Source organism: Neovison vison, chromosome 5, assembly GCF_020171115.1.
Source record: "Neovison vison isolate M4711 chromosome 5, ASM_NN_V1, whole genome shotgun sequence".
NCBI lineage: Eukaryota > Metazoa > Chordata > Mammalia > Carnivora > Mustelidae > Neogale > Neogale vison.
In genome coordinates, this window is record NC_058095.1 from 24,468,325 (window position 1) to 24,488,355 (window position 20,031).

The 20,031-nt window shown below is 46.6% G+C and overlaps 1 protein-coding gene across 4 annotated transcripts in view; it reads right to left on the reverse strand.

Annotated features, from left to right (window-relative positions):
• Nucleotides 1–20,031, reverse strand: part of RAP1GAP2 (RAP1 GTPase activating protein 2) — a 212,976-nt gene that overhangs the window by 25,170 nt on the left and 167,775 nt on the right. For all 4 annotated transcript variants that reach the window (XM_044248136.1, XM_044248138.1, XM_044248137.1 and 1 more), the window contains 6 exons: nucleotides 15,979–16,057; nucleotides 15,170–15,223; nucleotides 12,644–12,727; nucleotides 7,332–7,432; nucleotides 5,247–5,376; nucleotides 3,000–3,155 (listed from right to left, as the gene is read on the reverse strand). In XM_044248136.1, the coding sequence (XP_044104071.1) occupies nucleotides 3,000–3,155; nucleotides 5,247–5,376; nucleotides 7,332–7,432; nucleotides 12,644–12,727; nucleotides 15,170–15,223; nucleotides 15,979–16,057 (604 nt within the window). The remainder of the gene's footprint in view (nucleotides 1–2,999; nucleotides 3,156–5,246; nucleotides 5,377–7,331; nucleotides 7,433–12,643; nucleotides 12,728–15,169; nucleotides 15,224–15,978; nucleotides 16,058–20,031) is intronic.

Below are 20,031 nucleotides of genomic sequence, written 5' to 3' on the forward strand. Positions count from 1 at the left end.
GTGGCCTTGGCCCTTAAGCAACTTAAGCTCTCAGCCTCAATTTCCTTCCTAGGAAATTGGGCTAGGAATAGGCTACTCCTATTAGGAGTAGCCTATTCCTAGGAATTGGCCTATTCCTAGGAATAGGGCTAACGAGAGACCCTGCCTGACCAGGGGCTTGGGAAGATTCTAGAAGACTGTGATTCTAAGAATCCAGCACGGTGCCTGGTATGGAGCAAACACCTGGGGAGGGGTAACCTGCTACCTGGTGCTTTTGGTGGTTTTGTTTTGTTTGTTTTTACTTTCCCTACTGACCTGCACCTAATAAAGGACACCTCAAATACTACAGAGTTCCCTTAAAACACTTCTTAACCTCCCTCCCTCTCTCTCTCTCACCCCTCCTTCTTCCTCAGCACCCCTGCCCTGGCCCCACTTCCCTTCCTGCAGTATGTCAGGGCTAGAGGGAACTCAAAGACTGTCTAGTCCAACTTCCTCATTTCACACAAATGGAAGCTGAGGTCCAGAGAGGGAAGGAACTGGCCCAAGGTCACAGAGCAGTCAGAAGCAGGGCCAGGACCAGAACCCCCAGTTCCTGAGGCTCTCAGTGTGGGGGGCCCTTCCTGAACATTCTTACCCCTATCCTTCCCTCCCTTTCCTCTTCTTTCCTCCCCTGTAGATGGCTCCCTGGGGCTATCTCAGCCTCTTCTGCCATAGCCTCTAAGTCTGCAGAGGTCAGCAAACGTCCCATTTTACCCTGGACCCCCTGAGGAATCTCACGGGGTCCTCCCCAGTCTTCTCATCACCTGGGGTGCTGCTGGGAGTGTGACTGGACAGAATTTGGGGAGTACCTAGGAAGGCTGGTCTCCCTCCCTGCGCTCTGCACCCCTGGGCCCCCATTCACAGGTCTTGCCTTTCCGGCCCAGATATTTCCCCTGCAGGTGGACTACACAGTCCTGCAGCTTGGGACAGTCGGGCTCTTCCTGTGGGTCCTACCTCTCTGTGATCGCCACCATCTCTGAGAGCAATGCTTTTCCCTGGACCACAGGCTGGGGTTGGGAGAATGTGGTAAAGACTTCCAGCTTCAAAGCTGGAGGGGAGGTGCTGCTTTTTTGGGATTGCTATATTTTCCCACTCCACTAAGCTCTTGGGAAAGCAGAGAAGCCAGTTAGCTGAGTTCCATTTCCTAGTGAGAGCTAAAAACAAAAACTAAGCATCCACAAGAGGCTGCATTCTGCCAGCAGGGGCCCAGCAGACAAGCCACACATGAACCCATGACTGCCCAGTAGGGGCTGGGAGCCTTCCTACCACACAGCTTGATCTTGAGGACCCTCCTCAGTGGCCCTCTGCCTCTACTGGCTGTGGAAAGAGCCACTTGTCTGTCTGAGTGGCCCAGTGGCTGAATTCCACCTCAACGGTCCCCTCTCCCTCCCGGGAGGCCAGTTCTATACATCACTTCCACATGCCCCATCCCTAGCCAGGCCCACAGGAGGCAGCAACTGAATACACTTGCTCCCATCAACAAACTGGGGAGCTATCTGACATGAATCCCCATTTTGGTCTAGGAAGTTGATCCTTCAAGGAAATTCCCAAACCACAGCTTTTCTGACTTTTCAGCTAAAACTGCTCAGTGACAGAGGAGCAGGAACGTGAACAGGGGAATGTGAAAGAATTAGCTTCCCTCATAGGAGAGAGTGTGGGGTTCTATTTGTAGTCTCATATTGAGTTTTAAAGTTGATGTGTATTATGCACTTAAAATATGTGGGTTTCTACTGATGTAACAATTACACAACATCATTTTTCTTTTCCAACATCTTTGAGAGAGAGAGAGAGAGAGAGAGAGACGGGGTAGAAGGAAAGGATCTCCAGCAGACTCCCACTGAGTGCAGAGCCCAACACAGGGCTTGATCCCATGACCCTGAGATCCTGACCTGGGCTAAAACCAAGCAAAGTGGATACTTCGTGAAGGTGGCCATGAAGCACTAGGGACTCGTGAGCTCAAGAGATGACACAGTTATTACACTTTCAGGTTTCCCAATTTCCCCTTAGCAACAATGCGCTCATTTCCCTGTTAGAACAGTGGTTCCTAGCACTTTGGGGAAAAGGGAGTCCTCTGAGTATTTGAGCTTTGGTCTCTCTCCCCCTAAAACATAAAGCAGCACCTAAACTCAACATTCCTTGCATAAACATTTTGCATATAACCACAATGGGTTCAAAGACTGACACCCACTTCAAAGACCCTGCCTCAATCTATCTCCCTTGGATCCCACACCCCCAACACCACTGAGATGGAGAGCAACTGTTGCCCAAGAGGTCAGAACTGCTTCTCATGGAGAAGAGAAGGACAGGGCTGGTGGTACAGTCACCAGGAACGGGCAGGGTGAGGACTGTTAGGCTTAACTGCATTAGTGAGGATACTAAGTCATTCTGGAAGACCACTTGTTGATCTGGAGGCTCAGACTCAGCCACTTGCAACCCCACCTCCCTGGAGTCTTCAAATTAAGATCAATCATTTCTTCCAGAACAGCTAAACCAAAAGGACCCACCCCATGGCCAGGGTCTACCAGGCCCCCTACTCCCCACCATTCTCACCATAAACATTTCTCCTTTTACATTCTTTCTCTTTGTTACTACCCTTCTTCCTCTCCCTTTCCTGATGGTCCCTCCATCCCCAACCTTCTCTTTTTTCCTCTCCTCTGGCTCTGCCTTAGTCCAGCCAATGGCATCACCAGATTCCAAACAGAGGCACCAGGGGCTTCTCAACCCTTGAGTGAGATGCTGTTGAACCCAGAGGCAGCCAGATGGATGAGATGACCTCAGAAGGTGACTTCCACCAAGAGTTCAGCTCCCAAATCCCAGAAACCTGGGATTTCTAGAAAACTAATCACACCAATGCTAGGAGTATCATTTTGGAGAATGGCCTGAGGAGCCATGGAGAACTAGTGGTCCTCAACATTACTAAATCCAGAAGGTATGGTGAAGTGCCTGAGCTCCCCAGTTCCTCCAACGAGCATTCTTCTCACCTTGTAGAACGGGGTCTCCGTGCCCGGGTTCTCAGCCTGCACGACAATGTAGGCGTGTAAGAAGTTGGAGGCAATCATATCTGGGACAAACGGTGTGTTTTCTTCTTGGAAGATGATGGCCACAATGTCATTCCCAATGTGTCTCTTTCTCTGGAGCTAAACAAAAAGTGGTCCATTGTTATAAGCCAGCTAGGAACAACCTGAAAACAGACGAGATCTAGATAGGAAAGTCCTCATTATTCTACCTTATTCAGAAACCCTGTAACTCTGAGACCTAGCTCTCCAGGGGAGTTTTTCTCCCCCATCTTCAGAAGCCACCAAAAAGAAAAAAATGGGGTAGCAGCTAGCGAGCATGTTACTGAGCTCTAGAGGAGCCAGGGTCCTGACAGGACTCGGGGAGAATGGCTAAAAGGTGAGGAATGGGTTTTGCCCTGGCAGAGCCTGTAATGGGTCTAGAAGGGACAGAAACACAGATGAAGCCACCTGAGAACAGTAACAAAGGCACCAGCCAGCACGTGCCACGTCAGCTGCCACACACAAAACATCTGGCGCTCTGGGGGCAGAGAGGAAGGCAAAATCAGAGGCCTGGCACTAACCTGAGAAGGCTTCCTGGAAGAGGAGATGGGGTGGGTGGGCAGTGCTTGAAGAAAATGTGGATGCACAGGGATTAGCAAGCAGAGCATTCTCTACCAGAGGGAGGGAGAGCCACGCTTAGAGAAAGAGGGCAACCTGGCTTGGCAGGAATCACGGGAGAGGAATCCATGCCTGATTCAAACTGGGCCAGGTCCTTGCACAGGCGCACTCAATCACTGAGCAGCTACTGTGCGTCAGGAACCATGACGCGCTGTTCACATGTGTGACTTCAAATACTGGGGCCACGAAGTCCTGGCTATGTGCCTACCTATGCATTTGTTCCTCGATTAAGTGCCTCAGGCATGCAGGCTCTACATTTTATGTTGACTTTCATATTTACGGAGCACTGCTGTAGACTGAGCCCCAGGTTGGACACTTTTACACGAATTATCTCACTTATCCCACCCACCTCCTCCCATTTCTTGGGAGCAGAAAATTAATATTTATTCAGCCCTTGCAGAAGTGTACTTCCCACTGAATATAGGGGAGACTGAAAGAGAGCCCCAGGCTGGGGCTCTGGGCGAGAAGCCCATGAGGGAACAGAGACAAAGGTGAAACGTGGAGAGAAAAACCTACTTTGGATTCAAAAGGAATCCTGCTCCCATTTGTTTCTGGAACATTCCGTGGTTATTTTAGAGCCAAATCACAGTCTCATTTGCCAATTTCCTTTTTCCCTACGAAGCCAGGCACTATGTTTACAGTATTACATCTGTGCTCCCTCCTCAGTTCCCTGCTCAGAGAGGAATGGGTCAGAGACTGGGGAAGAGCCTACCTTCCTTTCTGAGTTTCCTAGAGACTGAAAAGGCACAAAGAGTGGGAGGGGGCAGATGGTGCAGCCGCCAGGCCTCAGCTGCTGATTTCAGGGCTCCCCAAGAAAAGAGCTGGGCCACCTTGGGGACATGCTGCTCTCCAAGCAGCAAATGAGAGGGAGGGCAGGACAATGCTGGATGCAGAGGTCTCATCCAGGTTCCCTGGTTGAGGTGAAGGCCGAACTCCTGCCCATGAGCAGGTGCAGCAAGAGATGAGACTAGAAAGGTTGAGAGGCGGGGGGCAATGACCACTGTTGGGGGGTCCTGCCACCCATCACTGGGGCAGGAAGGAGGGCCATGGTCAGGAAGGAATCCTGCCACAAGCCAGGCACTGTACTGAACCATACCTTCAGAACCTTCTGTGATGCCCCCAACAATCTTGTGACTTAGGTGGTCTTACCTGTTTTGCAGCTGAGGAACATGAGACCACAAGGTTAACCAGCTTGCCCGGAGTCACATACCCCCGAGTGACAGAACTGACGTCAAGCTGCTACTTGCAAATGCCATCATGTCCTCCTCACCCCCACCCTACACAAGCAGGGCACTTGGACTCTGCTCCCAGGTCTGCCCCCAACCACGCTGAGCTGCAAGTTCCCCACCTGTCAGAGTGAGACAAGCAGGAGCCCTGTCCTGCCTCCCACACCAGGTGCCGTGACATGCCACAAGGGTGAGACAATGCCATGAACAGACTGGCCTCTGGATTATCAAAGTGGGAAAGGGGCCCAGCCCCTCAAGTACCCAATACCAGCAGCAGGCTTTCACCTCACATGCCCCATGCTCCCAACGCCCTCCCGATCCAGGTTACCTGCTGGGCGTCTCCCTCGGTAAATGGCAGCTTTGTGGAGACATGAAACATGATCTCTCTGTCCCGGAATATCGTGTACACGGATTCCACCCCCGTCTGTCCGTGGGTCACATCCAGGCCCCCGCGGAAACTGTCAGCAAAACAGGGTAAGAGCAGGAAGGGAGTGTGAGGAAAAGTAGGCTACATGGTGCCTTCCCTGAGGATACGGGGGCCAGAGAAGGAAAGAGAAGACACGCAAGAGTGGGGACACAGACAGAATGATGGGCCTGGCGCGGGGGGGTCCGGGCTCCTGAGTACACAAGCCCCAGAGGTCTACTCATAAGCCTCTTGTTTAAGAGACAGAGGCAGAACATCCATCCAGCCAACAGGAAGGGAGGTCACCCATCCTTAATTCCAAACGCCATCCCGGGTGCCAGTGGCCCCTACAGCTGGGCATAAGCCTTTCCTCTCCGCAAGGCCCTGTGCAAGTCCTCAGCCCAGAACCAGGGCAACCAGCTCTCCTGTGGGAGCATCCAGAGGGCAGCTTGAAGAGGTGACAGACTCTGGATTTCTGCCCAGCCAGTCCCTCATGCGGAGACCCAGCCATAGGAGCACCCACCCCAGCAGCGTCCAAGAAGCCCCTCTCCGGTATCTCCTCAAACGCAGGAAAGAAAAGTACTAAGACCCTGGGTGGGCTTCCGGGTGCCACCCCTTCTTCCTTTTTAGACATGGGCTCCCGGCCATGGGTCACAGTCTTCAGCAAGAGGAGGGGAGGCAGGTTCCTTTAGAAAATGAAATAAAGCACACCCTGGATGTCAGTTCCCGAAACGTTGTAAGACAAACCAGAAAATGTGCTCTTCCCGGCATGGCGGGAAGCTCAGCAGGCTGGGGGTCGGGCGCTCTGGGTCCAGCCGATAAGCCAGCACATGACCTTGAGCACATCACTTTACCTGTCCTCATCTGCCTCAGTTTCTTTCTCTACACGATAAAGGGCTAGAAGTCCACGATCTCTGGGGTTCCTCCTGGTTTTAACAGCCTTTACTTCATCTATTCTAAGGCACACCTTTTTTCCTACTTGAACATCTCTGAAACCAGGATGCATCTTACAATGATGGCTCCTCAGAGTCGATGGAAGGGGGCACAGGAAGAGCAAGAATGTAAGGACTCCCCGTGCTGACTCTGCATGGGGTCCCAACCCTGCTACTTCACATGCAGGATCTACTTGAATCCCTCAACAACCTGGCAGCATCAGCACTATCTTTACCTCCCGGCTACAGATGAGGAAACTGAGGCTTTCAGGGGTTAAAGCACTTGTTCAAAGACACAGAGCCAATAAGTGGTGGAGGTGGGACTTTTACCCGTGTGTGACTGATGCCAGGTAGCAGTGATGACCTTGGAGGGGGAAAGAAGAAGTGGAGAAGAGAAGGGAGCGGAGGAAGAAAGTAATAACTGAACACCACTACACACCACGCCCAGAGCTGGGCACTTTCACACCTGATAGGAGATCCTGTCAATCTGGCTGATAAAGCAGGGGATCCCTGAGGCTCAGCGGCATGTCAGCCTCAAAGTACAGAACAGGCTGGCCAGGCCGGAAGTTCCGGTCAAATGTTGCCTTTGTCAAGGGAAATCAAGGGCCAGAGTTTTCCAAGCATAGTCCCAATATTCTTTCTTTCCACTTAAGAGAACCAGAGGCTACTGCACAAATTTCTGCCAGGGAGATTACTGTATTTCCACCAATTCTTAATTATCCATTCTTTTTGCGTATTCTCTGAAATGGGCCCCTTCCCTCCAACAGGGCCCTCTTTCCTGAAGGCCTGGCCAGTGAGTGACAGAGAAGGCGGATTCATTTCACTCTTGGTTGGAGCAGTTTCATCACACATTGAAAGGCCAGTGTCAGTGCCATTCAGAGAATGTGCCATTCTGGGTTATCCCCCACGTCACCCGTTTTCTTAGGGATGCAGGGGAATATTGGTCACTTGCTAAAAAACAATCACATGTTTCCTGTGTGTACTTTCACCTCTCACATACCCCCAAGACTCAACTGTTGCCCCTCTCCCTTACTCCAGGCTTTCAGCACTAGGGCCAGAGCCCTTGGCAGAAACTCACCCTTTGAAATCCTGCAGTGTGATCGTGTCCCCCAAAAGGTCCAAGAACTCCTTGAAAGCTGGGCTCTCCTCATTGTTTCCAAACAGCTCTTCCTCCAGGGTCTGAAAGAGAAACAAAATCAGGGAAAGAGTCAGAAAGAAAAGCCTTCTTGATGCCAAGGGAAGGAATATGGCTACCCAGCTACCTGGTCCTTTTCTTCCTTTCTCCCCAGCCCCAACACATTTGCCAACCACTGGCTCTGCTTGACTGGAGGAAGAACAAATAGAATTCACTCAGCAGAGCCGGAACTTCGGGGCTGGTTAGTGAGGACTTGCTAGCACAATACAGTCTGCTGGCCAGCACAAAAGGCAGAGCTGAAGCAAAGAGTTCTTAGACTTGATACCAAAAACCATTCCATTAATGAAAAATTAATAGTTGGACTTCTGACACAGGACTAGTTGTTAGAATATATACAGAACTCTCAAAACTCAGTAGTAATCAAAATCATAATCTCTCTCCCTGGGTGGCTATAATCAAGAAGAAAGACAAAAACTGACAGTGGGGGTACCTGGGAAGTTCAGTCAGCTGAGCGGCAGACCCCTGATTTCAGCTGGGGTCAGGAACTCAGAGGCCTGGGATCGAGCCACATGTCAGGCTCCAATCTCAGCAAGGAGTCTCTTGAGGAGTTTTCTCCTCTCCCTCTACCCGCCCCCTGCTTGCTCTCTCTCTCCATCTCTTTCTTAAAAAAATAAAAATAAAAAAATAAATCTTAAAAAATAAAGAACTGATGGTGAGGATACGGAAAAGTCAGAAGCCTCATACACTGCTTGTGGGAATGTAAAACGGTGCTGTCTCTTTGGAAAACAGTCTGGCAGTTCTTCAAAAGGCTAAGCATAGAGTTACCATATGGCCCAGCAATTCTACTCCTAAGAATATATCCAAGAAAAAGGAAAACATAAGTCCACACAGAAACTTGCACATGAATGTTAAAAGCAGCATTATTCATAACAGTCCAAAAGTGGAAACAACCAGAATGTCCATCAACTGACAAACAGATAAATGAAATGTAGTATGTCCATACAATACATAATTCTGCCGTCAAAGGAATGCAGGACTGACTCATGCTACAACATATATGACCCTTGAAAACATGTTAAGCAAAAGAAACTAGACAAAAAAGACCACATATTATGATTCCATTTACACAATGTGTCCAGAACAGCCAAATCCATAGAGACAGAAAGTAGATTTGTGATGACAGGAGCTGGCAAGAATGGATATGGATTGACCGCTAATGGGTATGGGGTTTCTTTGGGGGTTGATGAAAATTATCTGGAGTTAGATAGTGGTGATGCTTTTATAACTCTGTGAATATACTCCAAGCCACTAAATCACATTTGAATCATATTAAATGTAAGTTACACTTCAATAAAGCTGTTATGAAAAGTTTCAAACAGTTAAGAAAAAAAATCCAATTAGAAAATGGTCATAAGAGAGACACCTGGCTGCCTGGGTTGGGACAGCATATGACTCTTGATGTTGGGGTTGTGAGTTCAACCCCAATGTTGGGTGTAGAAATTACTTAAAAATAACATCTTAAAAAAAACGGAAATGTAATGGTTAAAAGACATGAATAGTCATTTCACCTGAAGAAATATATACAGAGGGCAAATAAGCACATGAAAAGATCTTCAACACCATTAGCCGCCATTAGGGAAATACAAATTAAAACCATTATGAGACATCACTACACATCTATCAGAATGGCTAAAATTAAAAAATAGTAACAACACCAAATGCTGGTGAGGATATAGAGGAAATGGATTATGCATACACTGCTGGTAGGAATGCAAAATGGAACAACCACTCTAGAAAACAGTTCAGCAGCTTCTTACAAAACTGAACATGTAATTACCATAAACCCAGCATATGTTCCTCGACATTTACCCCAGAGAAATGAAAATTTATGTTCACCCAAAAACCTATATACAAATGTTCACAGCAGCTTTATTCATAATTCCCCCAAATTGGAAGCCACCCAGATATTCCTCCAAGGGTGACCAGTTAAGCAGACCACAGTATAGTCACACCATGGAATACTACGCAGCCATGAAAAAGCAATGACCCCCCCCCCACACACACACACACAGATACACAGGAATCTCCCTGAGTGGGAAAAAGAGCCAATATCCAAAGGTTATATAGTGTATGATCCCATCTATGTAACAATTTTCAAATAACAAAGTGTTAGAAAATGAAGAATACATTAGTGGTTGCCAGGGCTCAGGGACTGGCGGTAGGAAGGGATGATGGAGGCAAGAAGGAGATGGGCATGCTTATGAAAGGGCCACATAAGGGATCCTTGTGTCGGTGAACTTCTTCTGTATTTTGACTGTGAAGCCTACACTGTAATAAAATTATATACAATGAAATACACACACACACACACACACACACACATCCCTATGGTCACATGAAAACCTGGAGAAGTCTGAATAAGATCTGAGGATTGTATCAGTGTCAATATCCTGGCTGTAATTTCACACTGCAGTTTTATAAGACATTACCTTTGGGGAAAACTGGGTAAAGGGCACACAAGAGCTTTCTGTATTATTTCTTAAAACTGCATGCCAATCTACAATCATGTAGAAGTTAAAAGTTTAATAATTTTTAAAAAGTAGAAAGCAAAGCTGAAAATGGTAGTAAGCTCTGCCCTTGTGACAGGCTCCAAGCAGTGCACAGCCCTGCCTGATCAGCAGGCTCTGCCCACCGAGGCAGGATCGGCAAAGAGCGATGACTCTGCAGGCATCCACAGATGGCAGTTCACAGCTGCAGATGACCCAGGAAACTCCAGCATGAGCAATCCCCTCAAGGAGGAAGTATCTAATAAGTGACTCTTTAATATCTCCTTAACACCTGCTTCATCACAAAAAAGAGCAGATCCCAGGTTCTATGCCTTCAACGGGCAGCAGAATCTAGCTAGATTTCAATAACTTCACTCTTTTTCATGGTATTTCCTTTTTAGAATGATCTTCATTTCATGCAAGGGATATTGATTTTCTAATTAGAGTGGTGATACAAAATTTCCTTTAAACCATGCATGTAAGGTGGAAAAAAAAGGCTTTTTAAAGAAAATGTGAGGTAGTTAATAGTACAGGTGTGATAAAATGTGTAAGAGAGGCAAACAGGAGAAAATATGATCTTGGATGTCATTTGTGAATGTCTGAAGTTTGGGAAACATGGCCCTCTAGCAGAGGTCAGCAAACTGTGGCCCAGAGGCCACATCCAGTGTGCTACTTTATAAATAAAGCTTTATTGGAACACAGGCAGGACAATCCATTTGGTTCTGTCTATGGCTGCTTTTGCACTACAAAGGCAGGGTTGGGTAGTTAGTTCCACAGAGACAGTACGGCTCTTGAAATCTGAAATATTAATTATCCAGCCTTTCACAGAAAGTGTGCTGATTCCTGCTGTATAGAGAGCATGCCACAAAGGCATCACACACAACTCTGACCCAGCGGGCTGTTTACCCCAGGTCGTGAGGCCAGAGTGTGCGAGAATAGCTCCTTCCAGGTAACACACATCTTCTCCAGTGAAAGCAATCCAGCTTATTCAGCAGGGCGTGCAGCTCTCGCTAGGATGGACACCCAGCCTGGTGCTAGCAGTGTATTTTTACGCCATGAGTCTGACCATGCGCTCAGGAAGGGAGTCTTAGTCAACACTGTGTCTGATAAACAGGAGAATTAGAGGGGACTTACTTGTATCCCAAGAACAGCATAGAGCTTTCATGCAACAAATGTTCATATAACCTGCCCCATGGGTATAGGTCTGCAAAACAATAACTTTTTTAAAAGTTTTTTAAAAAACACTTTTTTTTCCCTGTGTACCTCCACCGGGGCTCAGCAGCATCCAGTAAATAGACAACACACAGACTCCTCCCAGAGGTGGATGGTTAATGTTTGGCAATTATAATTTTGCTGGAACACTGGGTTGTAATCATCTTATGAGATCTGCTACGGTAAATTTCACAAGCAAAAACTTTAATTAGGGGGGTTATATTAGTAGACCTGTACAAAATAAATATGCAATATATAAAAATAATTAGAGAAGCTACCTGAATAATCTCCCTTCAATTATAAGATTCATCCATGTTGGCCTCTCAGCTCCTAAACTCTTCACTTAATTAGACTGTTTTTAAGCAAACACATTTCTCTTGTGGTCTAGTATCTTCAGACAAGGAAGTCTGCTATCAGCTAGCCAAGAAACACACCATCACCGGGGGGGGGGGGGACTCACAGATAATGTTGAAAGATACTATCAACTGACCTACCATAAGAGCACCAAAACTTTTATCCATTGATTCACACAGAAAAAAGTTATTGAGTGTTATTTCCATAAAACCACCACACTAGGCTCTTGGATGATACCAGGATGAACCTGGTGTAGAACCTTCTAGGTGAGGAAGCATGGATGTGTTCAGCAGCCCACTTCTCAGGGTGTTAATGCATGTCCATGATAGGCAAGATGGGAAGTTTGTGGTCAAATAAGTATGGGAAACACTATGTTCAAAAAAGCTCTGTGAGCTCTTTACCCTGGGATTCTTAGAGCCTTTAAAATGTTCCCACACAATCACCCCCACCCAAGGAATTCGTTCACAGAGTACCCATCAGGCCAGCGTCTCATGGAACACTCTTCGAGAAACATTATCCTGACCACCTAACCTCAAAGCAGCATAGAAGTGCTACGACAGACAGAGGAGGGGGAGCAGTTGTGTACCGGGAAATTTTTTTTAACAACCAGGTTTCCAAAGAGGAAAAGCAGAAGCCCTAGTTTGCGAATTTCCATGGTGTAAATACTTCCGCCATGGCTGATTTCAAGCCACCGGCATGACATTGCAGAATGCAGAGCTGGGAAGAGATGCACTCAATGCTCCAGCAATCTAAGAAAAGTCCAGGGAGAAAGAGCTAATTCCCAGCTGGGAGAAGGGCAGGCAAGGAGAAAGCAGCTTGTGCTAATCCATTCCCTCTACCCAGTCCGATTATTCTTAGGACAACAGCCCATAGTTCAATATAAGCTGAGGTAGACAAGAAGAATTATTAGTTCCTTTATGAAAAATGACATTGCTGTTTAGAGGATGTGCAGGCCTTCTTGTGAGGAGGAGCCCACCTTGAAGATCCTGTCACCTCCAGCCTAATTCATCCTGTAACGTGACTGTTGTACTCAGCATGTGGAAGAAACTAGCGCAGAGCGTCTGTGCTTGAGGGGAGGCAAAGAGGGAGTCCCCAGAGAGAAACCACAGGGTATAGTGACCAGTATGTATTCGTGATGCTTACCTGCCTGGCTTTTTGATAAATAACCCCAAATTTGAACGTGTTGTTGACATCGTGTTCATCATAGGACACAATCATTTGGGAGGCCTAGAAAAATGTAGAAAGAAATCAGACTGTTTGTTAACTGAGGGACAAGGGAGGAAGCAAAAGAAAGGGAAAGCACTCATTCTGGTGGAGAATGTGTCCCCATGGTGTGAGACATCCACACATGTGCGGGGAGGCACGGGGGAAGCTAGAGATCTCAGCTGGTTCCCAGACTGGGGCTCTCCCACGGTGGCCACACCTCTGGATCTCCACACCATTCCCATCCAGATGGGCCAGCCAAGGCCTGGGAGTCCAGCAGGACTCAAGGAACAGACTTGCCCCAGTGTTTTATCTGTGATGTAAAAAGTGAAGGGCCCCAAAACTGGTCAGCGAGGATGATGCTGGCCCTAATTACCTCTGATCAGCATATGATTTTAAGCAAGTCACTGCTCATGCCCAGACTTCAATCCCCCTTTATCCATTAAGTGAGAGGTCTCTAAGGAGGAACACACAATATGCAAAGGGAGGGTGGGGTGGGAAACCCACTGGTTTCCCACTAACCCAACTAAACCCCGACCACTGGTTCGGTTTAGTTTTCTCTTATGCCTCTGTGTTGCTGTCCAGGGCTCAGAAACACCAAACTCTGTATCTTGAATCTGCTGCTTTTACCTACATAGCTTTGAATGAGCCACTTTACTTCTCTGGACCTCAGTTTTTCCATCCATTAAATGGAGATGTGTGGCTGTGAAGATTCAGTAACACCAGGCACATAAGGTGCTGAGCAACAGAACAGCTATCACCATCATCATCCTCATCATCTGTGTAACCCTCCAGAAAGGTCGGAGCTGAACCAGATTGTTGGGAAGGAGGAGCCTTGGGCTTTATTGGGATAGTCTCTGTAGTAAAAAGGAGGGATCTGACCACATATTACATAGGAGGGACAAACAAGGCATGACTGGTGGTTCAGCATATGCAACCCAAGGGAGGCTCTGAATCGCCCAAGGAAATGGGTGCCTCTCAGCTCCACCGGGAACGTGCCACTGCCCAGGCCCAGAGGGAGACCCCGTACCCACATGGAACTGTCAAAGTTACAGACCAGCTGCCCTGCCAGAAAAGAGGCATCCAGCGATGGAGAAGGCCCCACAGAACATTCTAGACTCTATGAATTACAAACACATACACACACACACCCCTCCCTCAGCCAGATTAACACCCCAGCCAGACTAAGTGGTCCTTCAAACACAGAAAACAAGAAAATACAGCTGCTTTTCCATTATTACCAGAGCCGGAGGCTTTCCAAGTCACAGGGAGAACTGTGCAAATGAGCATCGTCCCCAGCTTCTCTCGGCGGACAGGATTTGATGACAAAAACTGCCAAGCTTGTAGTTAAATAAGGCCTTCGTGACAGGGTTTTAATGTTTAGTTAAAACTCACTAATTCAGCTTTAATTATAAAGGGAAGGGCAGCCTGAATGAAAGAAAACGCTCCATGGGGGGCAGCTTATTCTGGGGAGAGCCTCCAGAGGGTGTCAGAGAGGGGACTCTGGCACATTCCACAGCACAGAGATGAATGGTGTCAAGCACAACCATGAACATCCAAGCCATGTATTCCAGGGGGAGCCAGATTCCTCGGCCAGGACAGGGCCTCTCTTCCCACCCAAACATTCCAGCTAGCCATCCCTCACTACAAGCAGCAGGGTGCAGGGAACGGACTGAGCCAGCCCCAGCAAGCCTCCGCGGCCACTGTGTGGGTGCACAGGGTGAGCTTCGAAGCACCACTTACTTCCCCTTCCGGCCCTCTAGACCCTGCCGACTCATGAAGCAGTCTACACACCAGCTCTCTTCCCGTGACCAATTTAAAGCAATTCACTGTCCATGAGTGATTTAGGTCCTGTCGTGCCATAATTGTTCTTGAGTGGGCTTGTTGGTTTAGTTTTGTTGTTATTGTTCCTCTGCCCACCCACACTCCCACAGCTGGGGTCAAATTCAGGCCAGTCCGAAGGAAACTGATAACAGAACCAGCCTGTTTATTAACTAGGGCTGTGCAGGGGCTGTAAGGCCTCAGAGCTGCAGTAACACTGGCAACGGGAAGCCACGATCTGGCCTTTTCTCTCTTAGCGGGGGTCTGCCCCCTCGCTCCTCCATGATGACAGACTAGATCTGCACTAACCTTCCAGCTATAGGTGGAACTACTCCCTACATCAGAAGGGCCTCCAGGAAGTATGACGAGAATAAGTGGGAGAGGTCACAACACTGCAACCCCTCTACCACCCCCACAACAGATGGGGACCAATTCAGGTGGGTCTCTCCCCAGGCATGGTCAAGGGCAGGTTTCCAGTGGACCAGTTTGCAAAGGGGTGAGCAGGGAGAGGTAGAGACATGGAGGTTTATTGGAGACCCCACAAAACCCCACCAAGATACACAGAACATCCCACAGAGCCACCGATACACAAATCCATGCCAAGCTACAGAGCCCTGGGCGAGGGGAGGAGGTGAAGGTCCTCACCTTGGGGTACAGGACAGGGTTGAATTTCAGCCCCACAGCGTCATCACAGAAAGCCTAAGCAGGAAGAGAGAAACACACAGTTCAGGGGCCTTTCCACTGAAAACATTGGGGCTGCAGGGTCAGAAGGCCTGGGGCTGAATTCTGGCTCTGCTGCTCACTAACTAGAGGCCAGGAAAGCCAACTCACCTTCCCGGGGTTTCCTGATAAACTGAGGCCACACAGAAGGCATTCAGCACAATTCTGCTTGGCATTCTCACTCCTAACAGGTGGGTCTGACCCAACTGACCATCCTTCTCACCCCACTTTGCTGACTCAGTTCTCAAGCTCCCAATATCTCAGAGCAGAGACATGGTCCCTCCACCAGCTGATGGACCTAGCTCCTTACTCAAGGTGTCCAGAGGACACTTGGGGGGTGTCCTCTGTCTGGACCAACAGCCTAGCCATCCTCCAGCCTATCTCTCCTGTGTTGTGAAGACTGTCTGGCCACCCCACCTCTCTTCCTCTCAGGTCCTACAGTACTCTGCATAGCCAGCCCTTTCTTTCCATGCCTCTGGTCCCCTGAACCAGCTGTGAACTTGGGGGCGGAGGCCATGAGCAGCCTCAGCTGTGAGGATGAGATGGGGAGGTTGTAGGCAAGATGAGGACATCTGCCAATCGCCCTCCCTCACCCCAACCATGGTATCAAGGGCCAAAGAGCACAGTGGCCTTCCCCCTCTCCAAGGACAGAGCCTCTCTGGACGAGCCTGCACCCCCGCCCCAGCCCTGGGCTTAAGAGAGGAAGCCTGCTTCTCACAGGGGTTGGTTGTTACCTTTGCAATCTGAGGGACGCTGGGCAACTTGTTCAATCCAGCCAAGGGGATCCTTTCATGCACTGTCTTCACTTTGGACCTGCACATGTGAATGAAGGTGAGAAAAGGGGTCTATGAGAAAAGAAGTCCGTTAGGAAAAGCACTGAGGTCACGCCAGACCACAAGGCACACTAGCTTTGCATCTCCCTGGGTCAGATCTGCCGCATTTCACCCAACCCGTGAGCTGGGTGCTGCACTCAAATAGTGGGAAAGGGGAATCTTGTACTTATCCCGGAAGAGGGTATACTGTTATATCTCTGCAACCGAGATGTGGGATGTGTGGAGAGTCACCTTCAAGTTCACCATGATTTTGGGGTTGTTGTGGGGATGTTTTGTGTTCTCCCAAAGAACTGGGCACAACTTCTGGATAGATGTGTGTTCTCACATGCAATTAAGCCTTCATGAAAAGAAAAATCTAATACTTGAAAATCTAGATTTAGTCAAAATATAAAGGGGATGAAAGTTGCTTTATAAAGGGATTCACCGTAAGACTCTAAATTTAGCCTGTTCCCCTGGTTTCTTTAGCACATTATGAAAGTGTTGAATTTTACTGAATGCTTTCTGCATCTGCTGAGATAGTCATATGGTTTTTAATCTGTTAACCTGGTAGATTACACTTCTGTTGAGCCATCTTTTCATTCCATGGGTAAAACTCGCTTGCTTATGATGTATTATTTTTTCATATCCTGCTGACTTTAATTTGTTAATATTTCCTTGAGAGTTTCATATCAATAGTGACACTGGCTTTTTTGTTTTATTTTCCTTGTACTTCGCTTGTCAGGTTTTGATATCAAGGTGTTATCCCAGCCTCATAAAATTGCTGAGGAGATTCTGAACCTTTGAATTCTTTTGCATACACCACAGGGACTTAATGTTCCTTAAAGGTTTGCTAAAACTCATCCTTGAAATCTCTGGGCTTCCTGGGGGTTTTGGCGGGGGGGGGGGGGGGGGGGGGTGTCGGGGGGGGGGTGTGAGGGAGGTGGGATATCTTTGGCTATCAATTTAGTTTATTTAACGATGAATATTTAGGTTTTCTACTCCTTATTGAGTCAATTTCAGTCATTTTTTTTTCTATATAATTATCCAACAGTGCAGTGACATAGTATGGGTTTTGGTCTTCTCTTAGGACTTAACCTGTACTTATAATCACACACCTCCCTTCAGTGTCTTAACATGATCTGTTTGTATCTTTTCTCTGTTTTCCATAATCAGACCTTGATGGGAGTGTACCTATTTTATTAATCTTTCCAAAGAGACAATTTTTGGCTTTGTCGTCTCCATTCCTTTTTATTGTTGCTTTCTACTTCACTAGCCTTGTTCTTTGTCTTTTTTATTTCCTTCCTTTGTATTTCCTTTGGGGTTTTTCTTCCTGCTGTTCTTTTTCTAACTTCTTGACCTGCATGCTTACACAGTTAATCTTTCTTCTTTTTTACAAATGCATTTAAAACTATCCATCTTTCTAACTACCACTTGAACTGCATCTCACAAAATGCTGGGTGGTATTTTCACTGTCATTCAGTTCTAAATATTTTGTCAGTTCTTTCGTGATTTCCTCTTTAATCCGTAAGTTATTTAAAGGGTCGCCTTCTTTTTTTTTTTTAGCTTTCTAAATATTCTCTTCCTTCGGTAATTGTTGATTTCTCACTTAATCTTCCCAAGTTCAGAGAACATAATCTGTATGCTAATTATTTTAGATCAGTTAATGTACTACACAGGCATTTTTCATGTTCCATGTGGGTTTAAAAACAATGTATTGTTTTGTTTTGTTGAGTTCAGGAATGTATGTTACAAGATCAGATTTGTTAACTGTATTGTTCAAATCTTCTATATATTTACAATTATCTGCTTTTTCCATCGGTGTCTGAAAGATGTTACTAAACTCTCCTACTATAACTGAGGATTTGTCTATTACATTCCTATCTGTTTCTGCCTGTCTGAATTCAAGACTATATTACTAAGTACAGCTCCATGACTGTTAGATCTTCGAGGTGGACTGTTCTCTATCATCATGGGGGCGAAGCCTTCTGTGGGTCCAGTAAAGGGCATTTTTCTCCACCCAGATAAGGAACAGATTCAGAAACAAAAAAATTAAGAGCAAGGGATTAGAAGTCAAAGTAACGCCTTCGTTCCTGATAAAAGCCACCCACTTTAGTACACAGATGAAATGGGTCTTCTAACTAAACCCCAGGATTATCCTTCAGGTCCCAGGTGCCTGGGCAAGAGGCAAGCCTCCTCTGGAGGGGGTTGGCTCAGGTTGGGCCTCCAGTACAGAGGAGTGGAGGGCGTACCCTGTGGGCAGCCAATTCCAAGAGGAAAAACAGAAAGGGCTACACATGTCAAGTTCTTGCTCTCTAACCCACCGATCAGAGAAGGCAGAGAGAGTCAGGGGTGTTACACAGAAGTATTCCTTCCATACAGGAGGAAATAACCAAGAGTGCGGAGAAGTTTTTCCAAGCTACAAAGGAATGTACTCCCTTTACCCTTACTAATGCTTTGTTCCTGAAATTCTATTTTGTCTAATATTAATGTTGCTATACCACCTGGAAGCACTGGTTAGGATTTTCCCAGTGTATATTTTCCATTTCTATTATTTTAAACCTTTCAACATTATTTTTCTTTAGGTAGGTATCTTATAAGAAGAATAGAGCTATAAACCCTATGATCCAGTAATCGCATTACTGAGGTATTTCCCCCCCCAAAAATACAAAAACACTAATTCAAAGGGATGCACCCCTATGTTTATTGTAGCATTATTTACAAAAGCCAAATTACGGAAATAGCCCAAGTGTCCACTGATAAATGAATGTATAAAGAATCTGTGCAATGGGATATTACTCAGCCATGAAAAGGATGAAATCTTTTCATTTGCAATGACATGGTTGGAGCTAGAGAGTATAATGCTAAGTAAAATAAGCCAAAGAAAGGCAAATAACATATGATTTCACTCATATGTAGAATTTAAGAAACAAAACAAATGAGCAAAGGGAAAGAAAGAGAGAGAGAGACAAACCAAGAAACAGACACTTAACTACAGAGAACAAACTGAATGTGAACAGAGAGGGCGTGGGGGGAAGAATGGGGAAAAATAGGTGATGGGGATTAAGGAGTGCACTTGTCATGATGAGCACTGAATAATGGAAGGAATTGTTGAGTAACTATATTATATACTTGAAACTAACATTACACAGTATATTCACAATACTGGGATTAAACTTAATTTTAAAAAAGAATGGCAAATGTGGGGAAAGAATATAGCTGTAAATTTAGTTCAGTTTTAGTCTCCTAGTCCAGTATATTCATATGGTAAATTAATCTATTTAAATTTATTGTGATTACTAATATATTTAGAATTATAGCTATTATTTTATGTTTTCTGTTATTCTGTGCTTTCTTTCCTTTTTAAAACTCCTCCTTTCCTGCCCTCAGTTTAATTTAAAAAAAAATTCTCCTTATCCTTTTGCTAGTTTGAGCTGCAGATTATATGTCTATAACTTCCAATACACATTTTTATACATTTCTCTAACAAACTCTAAACTTACCTTGCTGTGTCTCTTCTGAGGAGGGAAAAGGAAATAGTAACTCAGCGAACTCTTCCCTCCCTATGGTCCTTCCTACTTCTGTTCTTCCAATCGTCCTTCCCACTTCCTAGTGACCTCTTCCCTCCCTATCATCCTTCCTACCTCCAGCAACCCTCAGTTTGTTTCCTATGATTAAAAGTCTCATGGGGGGCGCCTGGGTGGCTCAGTCATTAGGTGTCTGCCTTTGGCTCAGGTCATGATCCCAGGGTCCTGGGATCGAGCCTCACATTGGGCTCCCTGCCTTGGCAGGAAGTCTGCTTCTCCCTCTCCCGCTCCTTCTGCTCGTGTTCCCTATCTCACTGTGTCTGTTTCTGTCAAATAAATAAATAAAATCTTTTTTTTTTAAGTCTCTTATGGTTTGTCTCCCTCTCTGATTTTGTCTCTTTTATTTTTTTTCCTCTCTTCCCCTATGATCCTGTTTTGTTTCTTAAATTCC